This window comes from Epinephelus lanceolatus, chromosome 4 (assembly GCF_041903045.1).
Source record: "Epinephelus lanceolatus isolate andai-2023 chromosome 4, ASM4190304v1, whole genome shotgun sequence".
Lineage (NCBI taxonomy): Eukaryota > Metazoa > Chordata > Actinopteri > Perciformes > Serranidae > Epinephelus > Epinephelus lanceolatus.
The window spans coordinates 3,617,624-3,639,875 of NC_135737.1; the positions used below are offsets into that span (position 1 = coordinate 3,617,624).

Here is a 22,252-nt window from a genome sequence, read left to right on the forward strand (position 1 = left end):
AGGAGACACCTGCACACCAATGTAACTGGGCTAGAAAGTCACAAAAAGGTCCATAGGCTGAGATCAATGCTTAATAGTCTATTTATTAAAAAGACATCTGTGCACAATAAAAGGTGCTCAAGCACAAAAAAAAATGATAGAGTAAGTAAAAACAGCAGCAAATGTTTCAGTCCTTGACTATCATCAGTACTACTGACGAGTGCTTCACAGAACACGTGCCCCTTTTACACTGGCAGATTTTCGGCGAATGTTGGGCCATTTTGCAGGCAAGCTGCGAGCATTTAGACACACAGAGCCAGATTGGCGAGTTGATCCGAGACACAGACAGATATACACACAGACAGATTGTGTGATAAGGTGTGATAAATCAATCAGCTGGTGCCACTAACTAGATGAGATCAACTCTAAGGAGCAGAAGCCTGACTATCAAGTCACAATGACCTGTCATACCAATTCTACACTATTCACAGCATCCTCAAACACCACTATATTATAGCAGAACATATTTTACAAATAGCGCCGGAAGTTGCACCCATAATTCACGCAAGGTGTCATGGGGGTTAGGAATAAGGTGGACACACATCTCACACAAAGTGTGAAAGAAATGGGGGGTTAATAGGGGCCCCAGCAGCTTATTTTTGCCTGAGGGCCCTCTAACAGTTGAATACAAGCATGTCTAATGGTACTTCTAAAATGAACTTACAGAAAGAATAACAGAGTAATAATTCTTTAAATCTCTTCTCTTTGTCCTGTAGAACTACCTAACCCTCCTGGATGACGAAGATCACACACTGGAAAGTCTAAAGATCCATGATGAGCAGCAGCTAGTTATTGAAGGTCTGACACACCTCCCTTTTTTAATTACATTTCTCTCCAGAATTAACAAATTTCTGTTCACACGCATAGTGGTGTTATATCAACAGATAATTTCATTGATAATTCTGAGTAATGCCACATGAAAGTGGAAGTGAGATGGTTTAATCTTAAAAAATCTCTTTCTCTTCCTCCACAGTCAGGAACAAAGACATGAGCTGGCCAGAGGAAATGTCTTTCATTGCCAACAGTAGTAAGATGGACAGGCACAAAGGTAAGCTGGAACACACTAACATTATAAATTGAAGAATGCAACCCAGAGCCACAGCATCCTTAAAAGAAGCTCAGCTGATCACATAGCATGTCCACAAAGAAAACAAGTCCATCGGAGCTCACAGTACAAATCAATATTATTTAGTATTATTAGTTATTTAGAGGTCAGTAATTTCCCCCCCTGCACCATTACACCGAATCTTAGGGCTCCCCCAACTCCAAGTCCCACTTTAAACCTTGAGTGTGTGTGTTAATGTGTGTGTGCAGACATAATTTTAAGATCAAAATTCTCTGGGAATTAGAGTTGTAATCACCACCTCATCTGCAACATTATTCTTTAATATTTTATAATAGCTCTTGTGTTGGCCACAAAATGCTAGATGTCCATTTTCAAAGCAGATGCAGGGAGTGATCATATATAAATGATCGACTGAGGAAAAAATACATATACCTAATAATAGTAATACCTAATACCCTTTGGTAAAACAAAATCTTTTGCAGACTGGTAGATTAAAAAAATGTTGCCATGTCGATTTATGTAATGTTTTAATGTTATTGTTAGGTAGTGTTCACACTAGGGGTGGGAATCACCAGAGGACATAAGATACGATATTATCACGATACTTAAGTCACGATACAATATTGCGATATTGTGATATGCAGTATTGCAGAGAAATATATTGCGATTTCTTTTTTCTTTTTCTTTTTCTTTTTTTTTTTAAATAAGTGCGTTTATTGGATTTTTAATATACTTTAGATATTACATCAAAAACAACATTCACAGTAAGGCATTGTCTTAGTAACAACTGCTATGACAGGGCAACACAATGAGTACTTTTCCAAGTTTCAAAATAAATAATCAGAAATGCTACCTATACAAGTATTAAAAGGAAAGAAAAAGGAAAAAATATGCACATAATTATGTTGCATTCAGGAGATTAAAACAAGTAGACTTTTGTAGCCCTTTCCCTCCCTAGAAATGTCATAAAACATCCCCATATCTTACCAAAAGTAGAATATTTACCCTTAATAATAAAAGTAAGTTTTTCCAGGGCAACAGAGTGTGACAGTCCAGTAAGCCAGGCTTGTAAACTTGGTCTGATAGTGGATTTTCTAGAATCTGGCAATGGTGTGTTTTGCTTGTAATAAGCAGTAGAGTGTTATTTTCTTATCTGCCTTGCTTAGTTTACAATTTACGGGATACCAAGGATACACAGTTTGAGGCACACAGACAACTTAACACATATGACATGTGAATGGATATCCAAAACCTCTATCCAGAAAACCTGGATATTTGGGCAGTCTCATAAGCAATGAAATAGCATGATCTTTATTTCACATCTATTACATATTTCAAGGGTATTGGGATTGAATTTATTTAACATGATTGGAGTTACATATATTCTCAATATTCACTTTAGATATATATATATATATATATATATATATATATTAGAGTAATTTAAAATGGGTGTTAGTTAACTGTGTTTTTTTTTTTAAATTTTTTATTATTTTTGGGGGGGCTTTTCTTGCCTTGGACACAGTGTGAAGGAGGGAGAGAGAACGGTGTCCATGTCCATGATTGTTTTATAGAAGTGTGAAATCAGGCCCCTCTTTGAGTGGAGTTTTACAGCTATTTCTTCCACAGAGATGAGAGTAGGTAAGGATAAGGATTTTTAGATATGTCGCTCCTAATCTGCAGATATTTTAAGAAATGTTTTTGTTTGATGTCAAACATCTGTTTCAAATCTTAAAATGACATGAGAGTGCCATTGTCGAATAAAATCAGCAATTTTACCTAGGCCTTTATCAGCCCAGATTATGAAGTCCATATCACTCTTACCAGGTGTGAAGTCACTGTTACCCCAGTTCAGAGAAAACTGGGATAAAACTGGAATGGAACTGGAAATAATAGAATGGCAACACCCATGTTAGAAGCGTTGTCTGTTAAAACAACAAGGTTTTTGTCAGCAATCCCCCATTCTTGTGGTGCAGTTTGCAGGAAATCTGCAATGTTTGCCCCGTTGTGACTTTCGTGCCCTGCTCTATTTTGGAGAACATGAGACAGTAGTCTTTACTTCTCTGTGATTAAATGTGCCATTATAGTCACATATGAATCCACTGACATTGAAGTCCACGTGTCACAAGTTAATACCACCCTTCCTGCTGTACTCAAAGATCCCTCAACTTTTTGCGTCGCTTCTCTGTAGAGCTTGGGCACAGCTGTCTCGATGAAAATGTTGGGACGGAGTCACGTACCTTGGTTCTAGTGTTTTTAGAATGTAACAAAAACCTTTTCTTTCAGCAAAGCTGTATGAACGCTCTTTCGGAGCAGGATAGTAGTTTTGTCAAACTAAGTGTGTGCAGTGTTAATTGATTTTTCGGCGGCGCGGGATTAGCGTTAGCTTGGCCGTCAGTGGCTAACGCTGTCTCTGGAAGGTGGCGTATGAGGTGAACCCTCATGTTCGTTGTATTCCCAGAGTATTTAAAAAAATCCAAAATAGGTCCAGGCGTTTAATGTGAACACCAATGGCACATTTCTGATTTCTTTCTCCGGTGCCTCGATCTTTGTTTTGATGAACTTTCTGCCAAAAATAGGTCCAGGCGTTTAATGTGAACACCAATGGCACATTTCTGATTTCTTTCTCCAGTGCCTTGATCTTTGTTTTGATGAACTTTCTGCCAAATACTACTGACTGAGACCTTTGCTGACCTCACCAGGAAAACAAACATCAGCACCATCTAGTGGACCGAAAAAGCAATTGATTTTATTATTCTAGAACCAAAAGTTGTATTAAATTGTGTATTTGCAATAATCAAGAATGTGTATAATAAAAGAGTCGATACATGGCGTCTGTGTATCGATACAATATTGCCACACAAAATATAGCGATACTTTGTTGTATCGTTTTTCCCCCACCACTAGTTCACTACAAAAATGTTGAGAGTGGCTGGTATAAACTCTACATTGTAGCAGTAATTTTAACAGTTTCTCAATTATGCAGTTATTTATTGGTGCTGGTCAGTAAAGAAAGCTTGTTAGCTCCTTTACTGTTTTTCCTGCAGTTACGCTTAGCTTTAAATCTGACCAGTATGCCCTTGTTCTTTTCATCCCAGTTCCCACAGAGAAAGGAGCTACTGGCCTCAGTAACCTTGGCAACACCTGCTTCATGAACTCCAGTATCCAGTGTGTGAGCAACACCAAGCCTCTCACAGACTACTTCATTTCAGGGAGACACCTCTATGAGCTCAACAGGTGAAACTTAAGTCTGGTATAAATCTTGCCATCAGTATTATGAATTTATAATTTTAACTGGCTTGCGTTGGTGCATTTAAGAACCAACCCCATCGGGATGCGAGGTCACATGGCCAAGTGTTACGGTGACCTGGTGATGGAGCTATGGAGTGGAACGCAGAAGAATGTAGCTCCACTCAAACTCAGGGTAAGCAGTTTCATCAACGTCTTAGACATGAAATTTTAAAGACATTACCCCGTTGGTACCTTTTATAATGGTGTGCCTTGCAAACTGAGAAGTTGGTATGTTTTAGTGTAGCATTTTTTTTAAGCTGTCAACGTGCAGTAGCTCTGCTTACTTGTTATGGGTCTTGGTTTCTTACCTGGTTTATGGGTCTGGTCAGGTATTGTAATTTTTGATCCATTTCTCTTTACCTGGCTGCAGGCTGAATTGGACTTGAAGTGTTTAAATGCTGTGTATAAACTTGTTTAAGTGCTACAGAAGCAGTTTTACAGTGTGCCTTTAAAAATGCTTTTAAAGTCATAGTAAAGTTTATGAATTCATTGCTTCCTCTGCAGTGGACAATAGCAAAATATGCCCCACGCTTTAATGGCTTCCAGCAGCAGGACTCCCAGGAGCTGCTTGCCTTCCTGCTGGATGGTCTCCATGAAGATCTCAACAGAGTCCATGAGAAACCCTACGTGGAGCTAAAGGACAGCGATGGCCGGCCTGACTGGGAGGTAGCCTCTGAGGTCAGAAATGCATTGCAATTCTCTCTTCAAATATGTCTCGTTGCAGAATAGTCAATAAGAAATGTAAAACCCAATTCTGGACCTTGTGATCGCCTGTAACAATTTTATAAGATTGGGGTGTACATTCCTGACTGAACCAATTGGAAGGTGAATTGTAATGGACATAAAACATATGCGGAACTGCGACTAATTACAGTCCTCATGAGTCAAAGAATGAGGAGAATAGAGCAGTCAGTAGTGTTGTCACGGTACCAAAATTGGGACCCACGGTACGATACCAGTGAAAGTATCACGGTTCTGATTAGTATCACGATACCACAGCAAAAATTAAGCAGATGTGCCTTTTGTCATTTATAAAAAGATAAATCACTTTTCTATAATACATCAATGATATTTCAATGGAATAAATTACTTATTGACTTATTCATACTTCAAAAACATCATCAATAAGTGATTAACATAGGGGGGATCAAAATAAAATAAATAAATAAAATAAAAATCAACCTGCCACCCTCCTCCCCTGACAAGTTAAGAACAGTCCCTTAAGTGCGGTGAGGTTTGTGGAAATGTGAATGGCTCGTTTCTCCTCTGACGTGTCACATACCTGTGTGCCGCCACGGTTCGGCTGTTCAGGTACTACTGGGCAGTCATGACACCAACTTATTCACCTTGAGCCGGGCTTCTCGGTCGCCAGTAAACCGAGTTATCTTGCATTGGCCATAGTGCTACGTCGTATTCCTGTCTGTGACCCCCGTTAAACCCACAACCGGCAGGATTGGCCTTTCGTTTCTGCGGCTGGTTGAAATCTGTACTCGCACAGCGTGCTCCTGAATGATTTCTTTTGCTCGCACAAAACTATTTTTAGTCGCAAATGCGAGTAAAATGGTCGCACCGTAGAGCTCTGTGGTGGAAAACAAATCACTGTAGCATATATAAACAAATCTAGCCTACAAGTAAAAAGAAATAAATAATAACTTTCACTGCTTAAAGACACTCAATAGCTCAGCTAATACCTGAAATGTCACTGGAAAACAAACCACTGCAGCGGCATATTGAGTGCCAGGTGGCCAGCACACGCCGTTATTGGATGGCGCATGGACACTCACCCTCTTGCAAGTGGACTTTGAACTTATCCCACAGTAGTGGTGCGTGAGGTACTGTAGTACTACGGTATTCCAACATTATGGTATCATATGTACCGTGGTGTTAAGTACCGCTGTCTGCCGTTGATACCAGTATGCCGTGCAAGACTAGCAGTCAGTACTATTAGCTAAGCTCTCCTTTAAATTTCTAATATTGCTGTATTGATGTTTTGTTGTTTTCTATATATCCCAAGGGATGGGTTTGCAGGATTAGTGGTGTGTGATCTCGCCATTGTGTGTGTGTGTGTGTGTGTGTGTGTGTGTGTGTGTGTGTGTGAATGCTCCTCCACCCTAAAGGCATGGGAGAACCACCTGCGCAGGAACCGCTCCATTGTGGTGGATCTATTCCACGGTCAGCTCAAATCCCAGGTGAAGTGTAAGACCTGTGGACACATCAGCGCTCGCTTCGACCCCTTTAACTTCCTGTCTCTGCCCCTGCCCATGGACAGCTCCATGCATCTGGAGATCACTGGTGAGAAAGCTAGAGGAAAGATTCTGAAAATGTGTTCTTTTTTAACAACAAAACCCAATCACATATTACGCTTTGGTGTGTTTGTAGTCATTAAACTGGATGGCTCTACACCTGTGCGTTATGGCCTGCGGTTAAATATGGATGAAAAGTACACAGGGCTCAAGAAACAGCTGAGTGAACTGTGCAGTCTGAGGCCTGAGCAGATCCTGCTGGCTGAGGTCCACACCTCCAACATCAAGGTACTGAGACTATTCCACTGATCGCTGATCAGTGTAGCCTGTAACACAGAGGGCAAGGGGTTACATCATTCTTAGTGTCATACAAAACAGTTAGATATCAGATTAAAGGCTGAGTTTTCTCACCTTGAACTAGCTTTCACATTAGCTGTTCATTGCACCATATGAATAGGACACTGGAAATAACTAACTGCTGTAAACACTTGCAAATAAGATCAAAATCCACTGAGCAAATCAATATATCAGTAGCCTTCAGGTTACATAAAAAGGTGAAAGGCTGCTGTAGAGATATGGCGATTCAACATTGTAGGTCAGTTGGATGTGCTGCCAAATTCAGGGAAACAACATTGGAGACATCTTATGGTAGTGAAATAATAATATTAATGATAATATTAATGATAATAATAATAATGATATTAATAATAATAAACTTTATTTATATAGCACCTTTCAAAACACAGTTACAAAGTGCTGTAAAATAAAACTAAACACAATTAAAACAAGAAGAATAAAACACATAACATGTCATAAAGTGTTAGTGCTGCATGATTTGATAAAAATGTGCATTTGCGATTTGAGTGGACAATATCGCGATTTGCGATTGCGATTACAATATAATTTAAAAAAAATGGTATCATTGCTTGATCTGCTTGATTCAGTGTTTCCACTACATCATATTAGGGGGGCCCTGACCTGACATAGTTGTTGTTATGGACAGTGTGTTAATTACCATCAACAGACTGAGCACAGTCAAACAAGCTGCTCACACAGCAGCGCAGCCCGGCACTGTACCTACAGCGCATAGACTGTATAAAAGCTACAGCGGAGCGAGCCTGTGTTGCATTCAGGCATTGTCACGTAAATGACAAATTCCACCACGCCATAGCACAACACAGCAGCATATCAAGTGGGCCGAAACAGAGCAAAATTGCTTAGTTTTTCATTTGTTATTATATAGTTTGTTACGGAGTCCATGATTTCCCTGTGACACTTACAAATGTTTGCGTAACTGTGCTTAGATGTTGTTTTATGAGGCTCTGGTGTCTTTCAGTTGTCTCATTGTCTTTAATGTTACTCGGCTCGGCTTTCTCTCGCATGCATTCTACATACTTTTCTCTGTGCTGTCTCAAGTGCTGATACAGATTGGTCATGTTGCCGTGGGACGTGGCGACTTTAACTTTTAAAGTTTTACACAGCACGTCTTTCTGGTCAACATCGCATATCTGAATCCAAAGCATTACCATATAATAGGCGTTGGGTTATTTTTCGCCACCAACCCAGCCTGTTTTTGGTCGTGGTCATGCTCTTCTTCAGTGTCTGTGTTGGTCACTGCTGCACGCTGAGTGGTCACCTGACCATACATGCTGCACACACCAGGATAGCTTGTGGGCATAATGTCAACAAACTCCACACACTACAGGAGAGGCAGTCACGTTCACAGGCACACGTTAACATTTATTTACATTAAATCGCAAATCGCAGCCTTTTATGCGGTTATGTAATCGCACAGCCTGACATCGCGATTGCGATTAGATTAATCGTGCAGCACTATAAAGTGTCATCTCGTTAAAGATAAAATAAGGCTAAAGTTGAAATCAAGATAATGTAGGAACGACTTCCGGGGCGGGCGCAATGAGTATGGCGGCATAGAGGTTTCGCTCTTGGTCATATCAGAGTTAAACCCCACAAAATCCATATAATTTCCAAAAAAATAACATTTCAATGACACGAAAATGGGTTGGGGAAAAACTAGGAAAAGCCTGAGACAACAAAAAAACCAAGAAGACGACGAAAACACAGAACTCAACTCGGGGGATTTGGAAATACAGAGAGCATGCAGGTTCACTGTGCCGAAACCTAAGAGCAATGAGCTGCCCCGCTCCATCGTGGGTTCATTTCTAACACTACGCCACAAAGAACCGGGTCTTAAAAGCAGCCTGGTCGAAGAAAATCATGCTCGGGGACCGAGTCGTCAACTTTTCTCATGACTTTCCAACTGAAGTAAATTTGAAGCTCAAAGATTACAAAGACAATAAAAGAATCCTCAAGGAGCAGAAGGTACGCTTCCAAACACCCTATCGAGCCAAGATGAGGATCCATTGGGAATCTGAGAGCCGCCTGTACAACAGCGCATCTGAGGCTGCAGAGGACATGAGGAAATGGGGCAACGAGGTGGAGGTGTGCCGCAGTGCAGTGCAGACTCGACCGAGCGCCGCACTGGAAAAAGACTGATCGAGACCTGACTGGACGTGTCCGGGAACGGCTTAAGGAATTCCAGAGACAGCAAGTAACAAATAACATAATGTTATGGGTTATACAGTGGCAAGAAAAAGTATGTGAACCTTTCGGAATTTCATGGTTTTCTGAATAAATTTGTCATAAAGTGTGATCTGATATTCATCCAAGTCAAGGGTATTGACAAATATAATGTGTCTAAAATAATACCACAAAAAAATTGATCTTTCATGCCTTCATTGAGAATAACAAAAAAAAACTCAGAGTGCTTGTGGAAAAAGTATGTGAACCCTTGAGTTAATGACCTTAACAAAGCTAATTGGAGTCAGGTTATAGCACACCTGGAGTCTCGTTAAGACAGTGAGTTTGGAGGTGTGGACTACAGCTACTTTGACTTAAAAAAACCCTCAAACTTTTGGAGTTTGTTCTGCGCAAGAAGAACACGCTTATGTGAGCCATGCCTCGCCAAAAAGAGCTTTCAGAGGATCTACGATCAAGAATTGTTGAATTACATAAAGCTGGCAAGGGTTACAAAGTGATTTCAAAGACTTTAGAAATTCACCAGTCTACAGTTAGGCAAACAATCTACAAATGGAGACACTTTGGGACTGTTGCTACTCTACCAAGAAGTGGACGCCCAGTCAAAATGACACAGAGAGCACAACGAAGACTCATCAGTGAGGTAAAGAAACAACCCCGAATGACAGCCAAAGATTTGAAGGCATCATCGGAACTGGCTAACATCTCTGTTCACGAGTCTACAATACGTAAAACATTGAACAAGCAGGGTATCTACGGCAGGACACCACGAAGGAAACCACTGCTTACTAAAAAGAACATTGCTGCATGCCTGAAGTTTGCAAAAGAGCACATTGACACTCCACAGCGGTATTGCCAAAATGTTTTGTGGAGTGATGAAACTAAGATTGTACTATTTGGAAAAAACACACAGCACTACATCTGGCATAGAAAGGGCACAGCATATCATCATGAAAACATCATTCCAACCGTAAAGTATGGTGGAGGAAACATCATGATTTGGGCCTGCTTTGCTGCATCAGGGCCTGGCCAGCTTGCAATCATTGAGGGGAAGATGAATTCCCAAGTTTACCAGACAGTTCTTCAGTATAATCTGAGAATGTCTGTACGTCAGCTGAAACTGTGTAGAAGGTGGGTGATGCAACAGGACAACGACCCAAAACACCGGAGCAAGTCCACAACAGAATGGCTTCAGAAAAACAAAATCCGCCTTTTGGAGTGGCCAAGTCAGAGCCCAGACCTCAACCCAATAGAGATGCTATGGAATGACTTGAAGAGAGCCATACACATGAGACGTCCAAAGAATTTGACAGAGCTAAAGCAGTTCTGCCAGGAAGAATGGGCTAAAATTCCTCCTCAACGATGTGCAGGTCTGATCCTCTGCTACTGGAAGCGCCCAGTTGAAGTTATTGCTGCCGGGGGGGGGGTCAACCAGTTATTAATTCTAAGGGTTCACTTACTTTTTCCACTGCCATTTTGAATGTTGAATGAGTGTGTTCAATAAAGACATGAAAGATCAGGTTTTTTTGTGTGTTATTATTTTAGACACATTATATTTGTCAATACCCTTGACTTAGATGAAGATCAGATCACATTTTATGACAAATTTATTCAGAAAACCATGACATTCCAAAAGGTTCACATACTTTTTCTTGCCACTGTATAGCAACCCGTGTCCATGATAAGCAGGTGGTTCGCAGGAAAAACATAGTTGAAGAATAAAGTGAGTTAGACTGCCGAGTAATGCAACATTTTATTAGCTGAGTATTGCAGCCTGAACCCAAAACAATAAAAACAATAAAAACACTAAAACAATAAAGTAAAATAAAGCAAAACAATAAAAACACTAAAACAAGAGCAGAGTCTCATGCTGAGTTGAAAGCCAAGGAATAAAAATGGGTTTTAAGACGAGTTTTAAAAAGCTCAGATAAAGTCAGGATATGTTTTACAATAGAAATATGTTTTTAGGAGAGATTTAAATGAAGCCAGTGACTCAGAGAGCCTTACATCCTCAGGCAGGTCGTTCCAGAGCCTTGTGACATCTGTGGCATTGTGTTATGTGATCAAACTGCACATTTTAGAGTGCCCTTGTATTGTGACCATCCCAAGGTACACCTGTGTAGTAATTATACTGTTTAATCAGCATCTTTATATGCCACGCCTGTCAGGTAGATGGATTATCTTGGAAAAGGAAAAGTGCTCTAGGGCTGTAATCAACCAAAGAAAGTCTTGGTGGAATGAAATTCTACTTACTCTTCGACCACACGAAAGGTCAATGGGGCGCATGGACATCTCTAGATTAGCTAAATCGCCACAGTGCAATAAGTGTACTCTACCAGGTAACGTTGTGTGTCCACCAAAGCCTTTTTTTTTCCTGTCACAGGGCTCAACATTAACACTTGCCCAGGTCACGTAAACTCTCTCTTCAGGCAAGTGGAATGCCTCGAGTGAAAAATAAATGTGATCTCCGATGTAATAACTGCACACATTTAACACCTTCCCACGTGAGCTGCGTCCATCTCACTACGAAAGCGTTGAACAGAACTGATTAGAAAAATCTGACATACTGGACACTACATGGACTGGACGATGTCATATATTACATAATGTTATTATTAACATTACATATCTCTGTAACACTGCATGCAAGAGAGAAACTTTTTTACCACAGAAGCTAACATTAGCCATCATGCTGCTCCAGCAAGGGCTCAGGTGTGATCATATTCCTTTTAGAAGCTTTGTAATCCAGCGTTGAACTGCAGTGTCTTTTTGGAAACTTAGCAAAATTAATCCATAATGATAAATCCTATACTCAATGTCCTCTGTTATTATTAAACCGTTTTCCGATTACAAATGAGAGTTGAAAAATGTTTGACATGGGGTAAAATGCTCAGTCGTCACTGTCATCAGCCGTCCAATCACAGTGGAGAAGGGCAGGACAAATACAGCATAGACCAGTCATCACAGAGGACAAATACAAGCACTTAATATCAACAGCTGTCGTTTTTCAGCTGAGAAAATAAACACTTTGGTGAACACACAACCTTAATAAGTGATGTCCAACCTGTGAGAAATTGGTCAGACAAGAGGATAATGATCAAGCAATTGACCAACCGACTAGAACTTTACAGCCCTAAAGTGCTCACTAACATGGATCGTCATCCAGGTCATGGCAATCATAAGTGCTATATCATAGGCAACAGGACTTGTTGTGTTTCTTGAAAACGTTTCACCTCTCATCCAAGGAGCTTCTTCAGTTCTAAATGACTGGTAAGAAGTTGCAGGCTTTAAACCCTGTGTGGGTGTGAACCCTTGCAGAGTCGTAGGGGAGCTCTCAGTTTCAGAGTCGTTAAGGTCACAACAGTGTGTTACTGGGTTTAAAGTGCACAGGGATGTGGTGTTTGTTGAAAATCCTGAGTTTCTCAGACACTCCTGCAACATAAGGAATGACAATGTTGTTATGTTTTTGTGTCTCTTCCTCTCTGTCTGCTCTGGGTCTTTTTGAGGTTTTTGCAAAGGCCCAGTCGGGATAGCCACAGGTTTGAAGAACTTCCCTGAAGTGTTTGTTTTGTTTTTGTTTATTGTTTGCACTTATAAGAAAAAAAAGGAACATTACACAGAAAAAAAGAAAATATAAGACAAAATGTGCAGGAGAGGTCATAAAAACCCGAGTGGGCTTACAAGCGGCCCCCCCTCCTAAAAAAAACAACAATTACAAAACTATATAAGCTTCGTACATAGGCTTACGTCTGTGCTTAGACACACGCACACACTCACATACTCACACACACACACTCACACTCACACTCAGGCTCATGCACACGCACACACACACACACACACACACATAAACACACACACAAACGGAATAAATGATACTTCAGAATACATTTAAATAGCCCAAAGATATATTTGAATGAAATAAAACTAAAGAGAAAAACACAAATGTGTTTCAGCTTTCTTTTAAATGCAGATAATTTTGAGCATGTTTCACTTAGATGTTTTAACCTGTTCCACAGCACAACACCTTGATACATAAATGAAAATTTTGCAACAGCGGTTCTACAGAAGGGGATATGCAAATCATTCCTCCTTCTCGTGGAGTATGAATGATAATCAGAATTAAACTCAAAATAATTATGAAAATGTTTGGGTAAAGATAACGGAAAACATATGACTTTATACATCAAGATTCCTGTTTGATACTTATTCACGTCATAGATTGTTAGTATTTGTAGTATTTTAATGCTATTGCACACTGTCCCTTGATAAACTAAATAAACTAAACTAAGATTGGCCATTATAGGGGACACCGGTGAGCCCATAGCACGGCCGTGCTTTTGTCAGTAGAAACCCTCGCTGTACTTGAAATAGGTGGTGGCCAAACAAAGATCCAGCAGGTCACAAATGTGGTCTGGGGTGAAGTTGGTCCTGTCTGGAAGGGAGCTGTCTTGTAGCAGACATTTCCTCCCTGTCTTAACTGCTTCTTTGGTGGCCAGGTGAGTCAACGACTCACATTGTGACCGTAACGACTCTGAAACTAAGAGCTCACATGTGACCCCTACGACTCTGCAAGGGTCCCCACCCACACAGAGTTTAAAGCCTGCAACTTCATACCAGTCGTTTAGAACTGAAGAAGCTCCTTGGATGAGAGGTGAAACGTTTTCAAGAAACGCAAGCAAGTCCAGTTGCCAATGATATAGCACTTATGATTACCATGACCTGGATGACTGAGAATCTTCACCAACAAGTCACTAACATGGAGTTTCACAAATTTGTGACCAAAATTTGAGAGAAATATATCTATTAAGTGCTAAGGTGCATAAAAAAGTGTTAGATCTTTAATGTATACTTGTGAAAAATGGGAGCAAAAACAAAAGTGTTGCCTTTTTGTTCAGAAACCAACACAAACTAAAGTATTGCTTTTGACAAGAGCTTCACTGATGATGAGTTGAACTGGACACAATCCAGTAACTTTGACAGCTCAGATCCAAACCAAATGTTAGTCTAGCTTATGAAACACTTTGTCTGTAGAACTTTCCTCAGGACAACCAGAAGGTTCGTCTGTCTGTTAACGGCTTCCTGTGTGCATTTGAGATCCCAGTGCCAGGTTCACCAATGTCACTGAGCTCACCCACACTGACAGGTGAGTCTGTTCACCCACATTTTGTCTTTGCACTCTTATCTGTCTGAATCCTCAGTTCTCCATTTTCTCATCTCTTCGCTCTTCCACTTTATCAGACATCACTCCAATAGCCAACAACTTGGCTTCCAATGGAAACATGGGCAATAAGCCCATCCTCATCCCCAATGGTGGGCCCAGCACCATGGTGCCCTGTAACCCAGAGATGCTCCTGGCCAATGGAGTTGCCAACGGACACATTACACCAGTGCAGGAGAGCCCCTTCATTGGATACATCATTGCCATGCACAGAAAGATGGTGAGAACTCTATACAAAAGAAGTGTGCTGTACTGTACAGTACAATATGTGCTAAAACATCATGTAACTTTAAACGGTTACTTTGTTGCAGTTGCTCTGTTCTCTACTTGCACAATGTAGTGTTATGTAACATATCCATTTTATGAACGGCATGTCGGTATACTTTCTGTTAACTCTACAGTATTGCTGCCTTCGCCACAAACCCCAGTGATGACAGTGCTTTTTCATTTTTACAGTTAGCTTTGTACATATTAACAGTAGTTCCTTTAGTGTTTCTGATCATTTTGATAATCAATGTCTTAGATAACCATTAGCAACGTTAGCTAGTCACTCAGTGTAGCACCAACGTCAGCCAGCTTAGCTAATAGGGATGCACAATAATATTGGTACGCCATTGGTATCAGCCGATATTGGCTTTAAAATGAACGATTAGAATCAGCCAACATGCTTTTCTTATTCTACACAATAAATATTACACACTTTAAAAAGCACTCTGTTTCATGTCTCCGTCTGCTGGTGGGCCATCATAATAAGAGGGGGGGGGGGGGGGAGTGAATGTATTGATATTGGTTTTCGTTATCGGCCAGATAAGTTGTTATATATCGGTATATTGGATATCAAAAAATCCAATATCGTGCATCCCCATTAGCTAACGTGATGTCATTATGGCCCTTTTTTTTTTACACTCATTTCTTGGAAGAGCTGCAGAAAGTTAAAGTGACTGAGGTACAGTGTCTTGATCATTTTTATCATGAGGTTAGCCAGTCAGCTAGCCTAGCTGACTACTAACTGAAGAAAAGCTCAGAAAATGTGACTGGCTAAAATCCCTAATGGTTATCAAAGACACTGATTATCAAAATAATCAGAAACACTTAATGCAAAATGTAACGGGCAATACTATTAACAATATGTATAAAGCTAACAGTGAAAGGTGAACAAACATGAACTAATTCAAGGATGAAAAAGCACTGTGATCACTTAGGTTGGAGGCGCAACGTAGGGTGACCAGATGTCCCTGTTTTCTATCCCCAGCTGGAGCTGTCCCCAGAAATGTCTCCATTTTTAACTGCAGGGCTGCCACTTCTCACACATTGACTGTGAGACTCATGTTATTGATACTTTTCACATGTTGCACACCACACGTCCTTTTTCTCACACAGATAAAAACAAATTTCTGTTAATTAGGTCTAACTGCACATGCATATAAATGTTTTAGAACAAGTATGAACTGATTACCACACTTACTTTGTGGTGTTTTATTCAGCAAGTTATTAATGATGCATCATGTTGTAGATATCCATCCACCCAGTCTGAGTTGTCAGTACTTTCTCTGTACAGAACTTGTGTTTTTATCTATTTACCTAAACCAGTCAATGGTAAGTTGCTGCTCTGTGTGCACAAGAGGACACCGCCGGCTCATTAACCCATTAGTATGGTCAGATTTCAGTCAGGTGCGCCCTGCCAAGTGTGTTGCAAGCGTGCATAACACACTTTCGGTATTTTTGTGGCCAGGCTTCCTTGGCACACTTGAGATGTATTTAGAAAATGTATTCAAGATGGACATTCAGAGGAAAAGCACATTGCCCTCTTCCTGTTTTCAACATATTCTGTCACAACAAGCAAGGTTCAAAACACTACTGAGTGTTAGTGTGTGACACATTTGATTGACAAGTCTCCAAAGATGAATCAGATATGTTTTGACATTATGATAAAAAAAATTAAACAAAGAGACAAACACAAGGACTGCTGAGTATTCTGTTAATGTTTTCCACAGCTGCCACCAGTACAACAACAACAGACAAATTCAGCTAAAAGTCACCAACAGGGTCACTAGTTAGTCCACCATCTGAAGATTTTCAAATACTGGTGGCACAGTGGTTAGGTTAATCAGCGACTCTAAATTGGCTGAAGGTGTGACTGTGAGCATAAATGGTTGTCTGTCTTTAGTGTCAGCCCCGTGATAATCTGGCGACCTGTCCAGGGTGTAATCCGCCTCTTGTCCAATGACAGCCAGGATAGGCTCCACCCCCCTGCGACCTCTAACAGGATAAATGGCTACGGAAAATGAATAAATGAATGAATTTACCTTTTACTGCTGATAAATTCTCAAATTAACCATTATAACATTATACTGGAAAATATGTGCAACTAAATGGTGCTAAAATATACTGACATTTATATGGATGAAATTATATCCAACAACAAAAATCTACTCGTAAAGGGGGTCTGTATTCTGATATCAATGTAGTATGTTGCATCAATATGTGCCCAGTCCAAACGGGCTTACAGGACAGACTATCAATGTAAATGTTACCTTCATGGGTGTGAGACCAAATATTTAAATCATAGGAAAACATGAACAGTATTCTCTGTATGTCTTCATACTTGTGGTGTGTATTATTCAGTCTAGTTCGCCTAATTTTCCAAGCTTTAGAAATAAAACTAGCTCACAGTTTACTACTCAATCCAACCTCTCATATTCATCAGACCAAAAATAATTCAGAATTTTTTTTTTTTTTGCATTCTAACAAAGCTGCATGCAGGCTGTCATTTAAAGTGTGAACCTACACTCAGAGTTCATGCTGAGATGTTCACAGAGCTCACCTATGTGTGCCAAATACATGTCTTGCCTGTAATCCAGCTGTTGGTTTAACTTAGACATCTGTGTCACCCCTTCAGATGCGTACAGAACTGTACTTCCTGTCATCTCAGAAGAACCGACCCAGTCTGTTCGGCATGCCACTCATAGTTCCCTGCACTGTCCACACCAGTAAGAAGGATCTGTATGATGCCGTCTGGATCCAAGTGTCCAGACTGGCCAGCCCACTGCCCCCACAGGAAGCCAGCAACCATGCCCAGGACTGGTACGCTGACAGTTTTCTCCTTTCACTCAACATACTTTGGTGAATTTTTTTGCTTTTGACCATTAGCTTATTCCTCCTGCTTTCACTCTTTGTGCTAAGCTAAGACAATCACATCACAATGCTATGCTAGTTTCTTTACAAAGAACTCACCGAGAGGAAACTGACATAAATTTTTTGTAGATGTGAATGGACTTGTACTTGCATAGCATCTTTTACACGCTGGTGGCCACAGCGACAAAGTTCTACGTACTACTCAATCCAGACGCACTCACACATTTAGGGTTCAGTGTCTTGCCCAAGGAAACAACATTCAGACTGGAGGGATCAAATCACAGATCTTCCCATTAGTTGATGACCCACTCCACCTCCTGACGATGCCCATCTCTTCAAGTGAAGATTATTAGGAATAGCCTGACTAGATCTGCACAATCAAGATCAAGGCTTATCAGTATCAGCTATGAGCTACTATATAAAGCTTGGTCCATTTCTGATCTGTTGTTTAGTATGATTTACTCCAGGCTCACCCAACTGCCAACAGTGCCCCACTCTAAGAATAAAACATTAAAAGTGTTTTGTACAACACAGCGCTGTGAGCAAGCTGACTGTCAAGTGTCAAAACCGAATAGCAGCAAGCAGTTTCAAATGATGATATCCACACAAATAATGTGCTTTATTTTCTTCTTCTTCTTCTTCTTCTTCTTTTTCTTTTGACCTGCAGTGATGACAGCATGGGCTACCAGTACCCCTTTACTTTACGGGTTGTGGGAAAGGATGGCAACTCCTGTGCCTGGTGTCCCTGGTACAGGTAAGACATATCTCATCTATGTGTGTATATCTCATACATCTTGTTATCTACTTTGAATTTGCACTATGTGAGGCTTCATGCTATGGTCCTATTGTTTTTTCCGGTTCTAGTCATCTGCAGCATCTGTTTTCAATTTTTTTTAAACTTAAATAACTTAATTTCAGAAAAACCTATGGTCATTCTGACTGTTGGGGGAAAAAATTCAGTGTACTGAAGCATGCACACGTACTGAATATGGAACATGAACAGCTTTCAGTTTACTTTGGGTGTGTCTTGGATAGGTGTTTTAGTTGAATTTAGGTGAATTTTACAGGATTGGTAAGCTAACCAAGGAAATTAACAAACCAAGACCAAAATTAGATGTAGAGTAATGTTTTGTTTTTTAAACTAGGAATGTTAATAATTTATGGGTTCCAAGTTTCCAAGTTGTCTGAATCCATGTATGTACTGCAGCTGTATCTGTGTCTGTGTGTTTCCAGGTTCTGTCGAGGCTGTACAGTAGAGTGTACAGAGGACAGAGCCTCTGTAGGAAATGCTTATATAGCTGTGGACTGGGACCCCACGGCCCTGCATCTCCGCTACCAGACCTCCCAAGAGAGGGTAAAACAGACACACATTTGTTCTCTCTCTCCCTGGCCGTGAGCACCAGTGTAATAAAAAGCAGTCAAGGGATTTCACTGAAAAAATTAGTACATTTCTATATTGTTTTATAGAGATATTATCTTTGAGTGTGTAGCTCTTAGCTTACACACTGAAATGATCGGCCATTCACCTTGATTTTCTGTTCACCTTATCATAAAGAAAAGTGCAATGGAAATGGTTACAACCGTAAAACAATGTTTTTCTTTCTTTTATTGTAATGTCAGCCTCTAACTACCCCATACTGGATATACAGTATTTGTCATCAGCACCATTTTTATTTTTATGTCTTTTGTACTACAGTTAATAATTGTAGACAAACAAGATAATCTATTGAGAAATATATGAGCCTGAAAATGAGATAATCTTGACAATATGTAGGAAGTGAGAATGACCCTGCTACTGCAGATTGCTCGAAACAAGATCTGCTAAGTGAGTTCCATTGCTGCTGTCCTACTGCCTGCATCCTACTGACATTAAGGCCTATTTCGTTTCCAGACTTTTCCAGCAGTTTATGAATTTATGGCTGTGGTTCACAGTGACAAAGTCTTGTGTTATTATGTAAGAGACAAGAAGAAATGAGTTAGATGAGATAAGGAAATCTGGGAAACAGAAACTGCTTTAGTTCCAAGTTCATCCATACAGTGTTACCAGTGAGCTGCTTAAAGGGGGGGTTTTGTGAGGTACTTATCCCTAGACAGTATATTACAAACAGTAGATGTCAGTCAGCACACCCCCAGTTTGGAGAAGCAGGCTGGAGTCAGACATGGAAGCTCAGCAATCTACTGCTCTGGGGGTCAGCAACAAAACATATTTTAGCCACAATAAAAGGTCCCACCTAAAAAAATCAATATCGGTTTTAAGTGCACGTTATATTTAAAATATTTTCACTGCTTCACCTTAATGTCAGACAGTGATTTCAAACAGGATAATTAAGCCAATAATCATTCTCCTCAAAGCAAGACTCCACTGAGAAAACTAGTGATTTAACATGACTGAACGCAGGAGCTGCTGGTCTGCCACTACCTCCAAAAGTTCATTTGTTTGTGTTATTGTGTGACTGTGGTGTTTAAGAGTGCTATCACACCTGTAGTTGGGTTTATGTGGTCCACACCAGAGGGAAAAAATGATACATTGTTGCATTTTAGTTTTGGTTCCTGTTTGCACTGACTTTTTGCAAATGTACCAAGAGGAGTAAACAGGAAGTTCTATAGACTGACAGGTAACACGCTGATTATACAGTTTTGGTGTTTGTCATCCTGCAGCATCAGGACCTACATAGGGAAATCAAATTTTGGTGACTATCAGGAGTTTATGCAACATCACTTAAATGCTTCTAAGGTGTTTATATTTCTGTTCTTTGGTTTCACAAAGAGCTCATAGAGAAATAACTGATTGTAAGTATTATTAGTAGGCTATTATCAGACTGCATATCAATGGCATGTACTGAATAATGACTAACACAGAGACAGGATGAAAAACATGCGCCTTGTACAGTAATGATTTGGGGCTTTATACTGTGGGATCACTGTCAAACCCTTTTTAATGGACACGCAGTCGGATACAATGATGGCAGTTTTGACAGCTTTTTTATCAGGGAAAGTACCCTCACTGACCATGCATGTGTGTTACCATGGTTACATGTACGCATTAGCATAAATAGGTTATGGGATATACGTGGCGTCTATCAGGATCAGTTATGAGGTCATGGACAGATTTCACAAACAGCAGATGGATTTATTATTGATGCAACTGCTGATATCATGCTAAAATCACATATCTGCTCTCATAAAATCCTGTGGTTGGTTCCTTTTCTTTCACATCACAAATTAACTGCACCAGAGTCCATTTGGAAGTGGACTGAGACCCACTTTTTCGAGCCGCCTTGGTTCAGTTGTTTGGTCCGCACCAGGATTCAATTGCCAGCTTTCACCCCGGCCCAAATGAACCGTAAAAACTGCGCAAATGGAACTGAGTTTGTTTGAACTGAACATAAACTAACTGATTGAGGCAGCTGTAGACCAGCAGCCTCTTTGTTCAGAGAGCTAAAATAATTGTTTTTGTCAGTAGAGTCTGGTGACTTTGATGAGAGCATAGATGGGGAGCTGCAGCCTTTATCGGCCTCCCCATCAGAACAGGCTGTCTGATGAAAAGGTAAAACTGTGACAATACTCTCAATATAGCATACACTGCAACTGATATTGATTTTTTAGGTGTCTAAAATATGTTTTGTTGCTGACCACTCCACAGCAGTAGAGTGCTTAGTTTTTGTGTCAGATTCCTCCTTGCTTCTCCAAATTGGGGGCATGCTGACTGACCTCTACTGTATGAAATACACTGACCATGAGTAAGTACCCCATACAGCCTCATTTAAAAAAAATCTGAACTATCCCTTTAATGCTCAGTTCATTCAGCTTCAGAGTGCGATCTAATAAAGGCTCCAGGATCCAGGGACCTGTGGGCTGTGCCATTAGGTTGTAATGTTACTGTAATGTGTAATTAATTAAAGCTACATACTGAAAGTATTGTGGTACATGTCAATTTGAGTATTTGTAAAAATGCTGCTTCAGCTGCATTTTGTGATGAACATGACAAGTTAGTAGTAAAACACAGTTTAAAAACAGTATTCACATACACCTGTCAGATCATTTGCATAGCCTGCTGATTCAGAAAAGTATAAATGGTTAGGTGCCAGAAAATACAGAATTAGATGGTCTCCTCTCAAAAGATGGACTCCAGAAAACACTTAGCTTTGCCTGAGAAGACACCATGAAGTACCTTTTTAGAGTGTATTCCCTTCATCTGCTAGCAGTTACTGGTTGTAAAAAAGAGTTAGACAGAAGGCAGAATAGAGTGAATTCATCCCCACCCTATTTAGTATCATCACCATCATGGTCTCCTTCCAGATTGTTGAGGAGCACTGCAGTGTGGAGCAGTCCCGTCAAGCCCAAGCTGAGCCCATCAGCTTGGACAGCTGTTTAAAGGCCTTCACCAGTGAGGAAGAGCTGGGTGAGGATGAGCTCTACTACTGCTCCAAGTGCAAGACGCACCGGCTGGCCACTAAGAAGCTGGACCTCTGGAGGCTGCCACCCATGCTGGTCAGTGGCACTCTTGTGCGGGCTCATTTATACTCCCTTTGCATTTGCAAATAGATTTGTCTGTTTCAAATGTTGTAAAATATTGTTAACATCAATGCCATCATTCATCCATCTGTCCTTTAGGATGGCATGGATACAGCCAATAGATGGCACTAGAGGGCAAACATTTCACACAATAGCAAACTAGGCGAAGATGGAGGAAGTCAT

The 22,252-nt window shown here is 40.4% G+C and overlaps 1 protein-coding gene across 9 annotated transcripts in view; it reads left to right on the forward strand.

Moving 5' to 3' along the window:
• usp32 (ubiquitin specific peptidase 32) overlaps positions 1-22,252 on the forward strand; it is a 232,654-nt gene that overhangs the window by 167,003 nt on the left and 43,399 nt on the right. For all 9 annotated transcript variants that reach the window (XR_013490937.1, XR_013490932.1, XR_013490935.1 and 6 more), the window contains exons 18-30: positions 756-837; positions 1,013-1,087; positions 4,204-4,342; positions 4,424-4,529; positions 4,901-5,074; positions 6,514-6,688; positions 6,776-6,927; positions 14,233-14,344; positions 14,440-14,639; positions 17,319-17,503; positions 18,222-18,308; positions 18,788-18,908; positions 21,854-22,045. Coding sequence is in view for 3 of the 9 variants with exons in the window: in XM_033630986.2 (XP_033486877.1) it covers positions 756-837; positions 1,013-1,087; positions 4,204-4,342; positions 4,424-4,529; positions 4,901-5,074; positions 6,514-6,688; positions 6,776-6,927; positions 14,233-14,344; positions 14,440-14,639; positions 17,319-17,503; positions 18,222-18,308; positions 18,788-18,908; positions 21,854-22,045 (1,800 nt within the window). In the remaining 6 variants the exon portion in view is untranslated. The remainder of the gene's footprint in view (positions 1-755; positions 838-1,012; positions 1,088-4,203; positions 4,343-4,423; positions 4,530-4,900; positions 5,075-6,513; positions 6,689-6,775; positions 6,928-14,232; positions 14,345-14,439; positions 14,640-17,318; positions 17,504-18,221; positions 18,309-18,787; positions 18,909-21,853; positions 22,046-22,252) is intronic.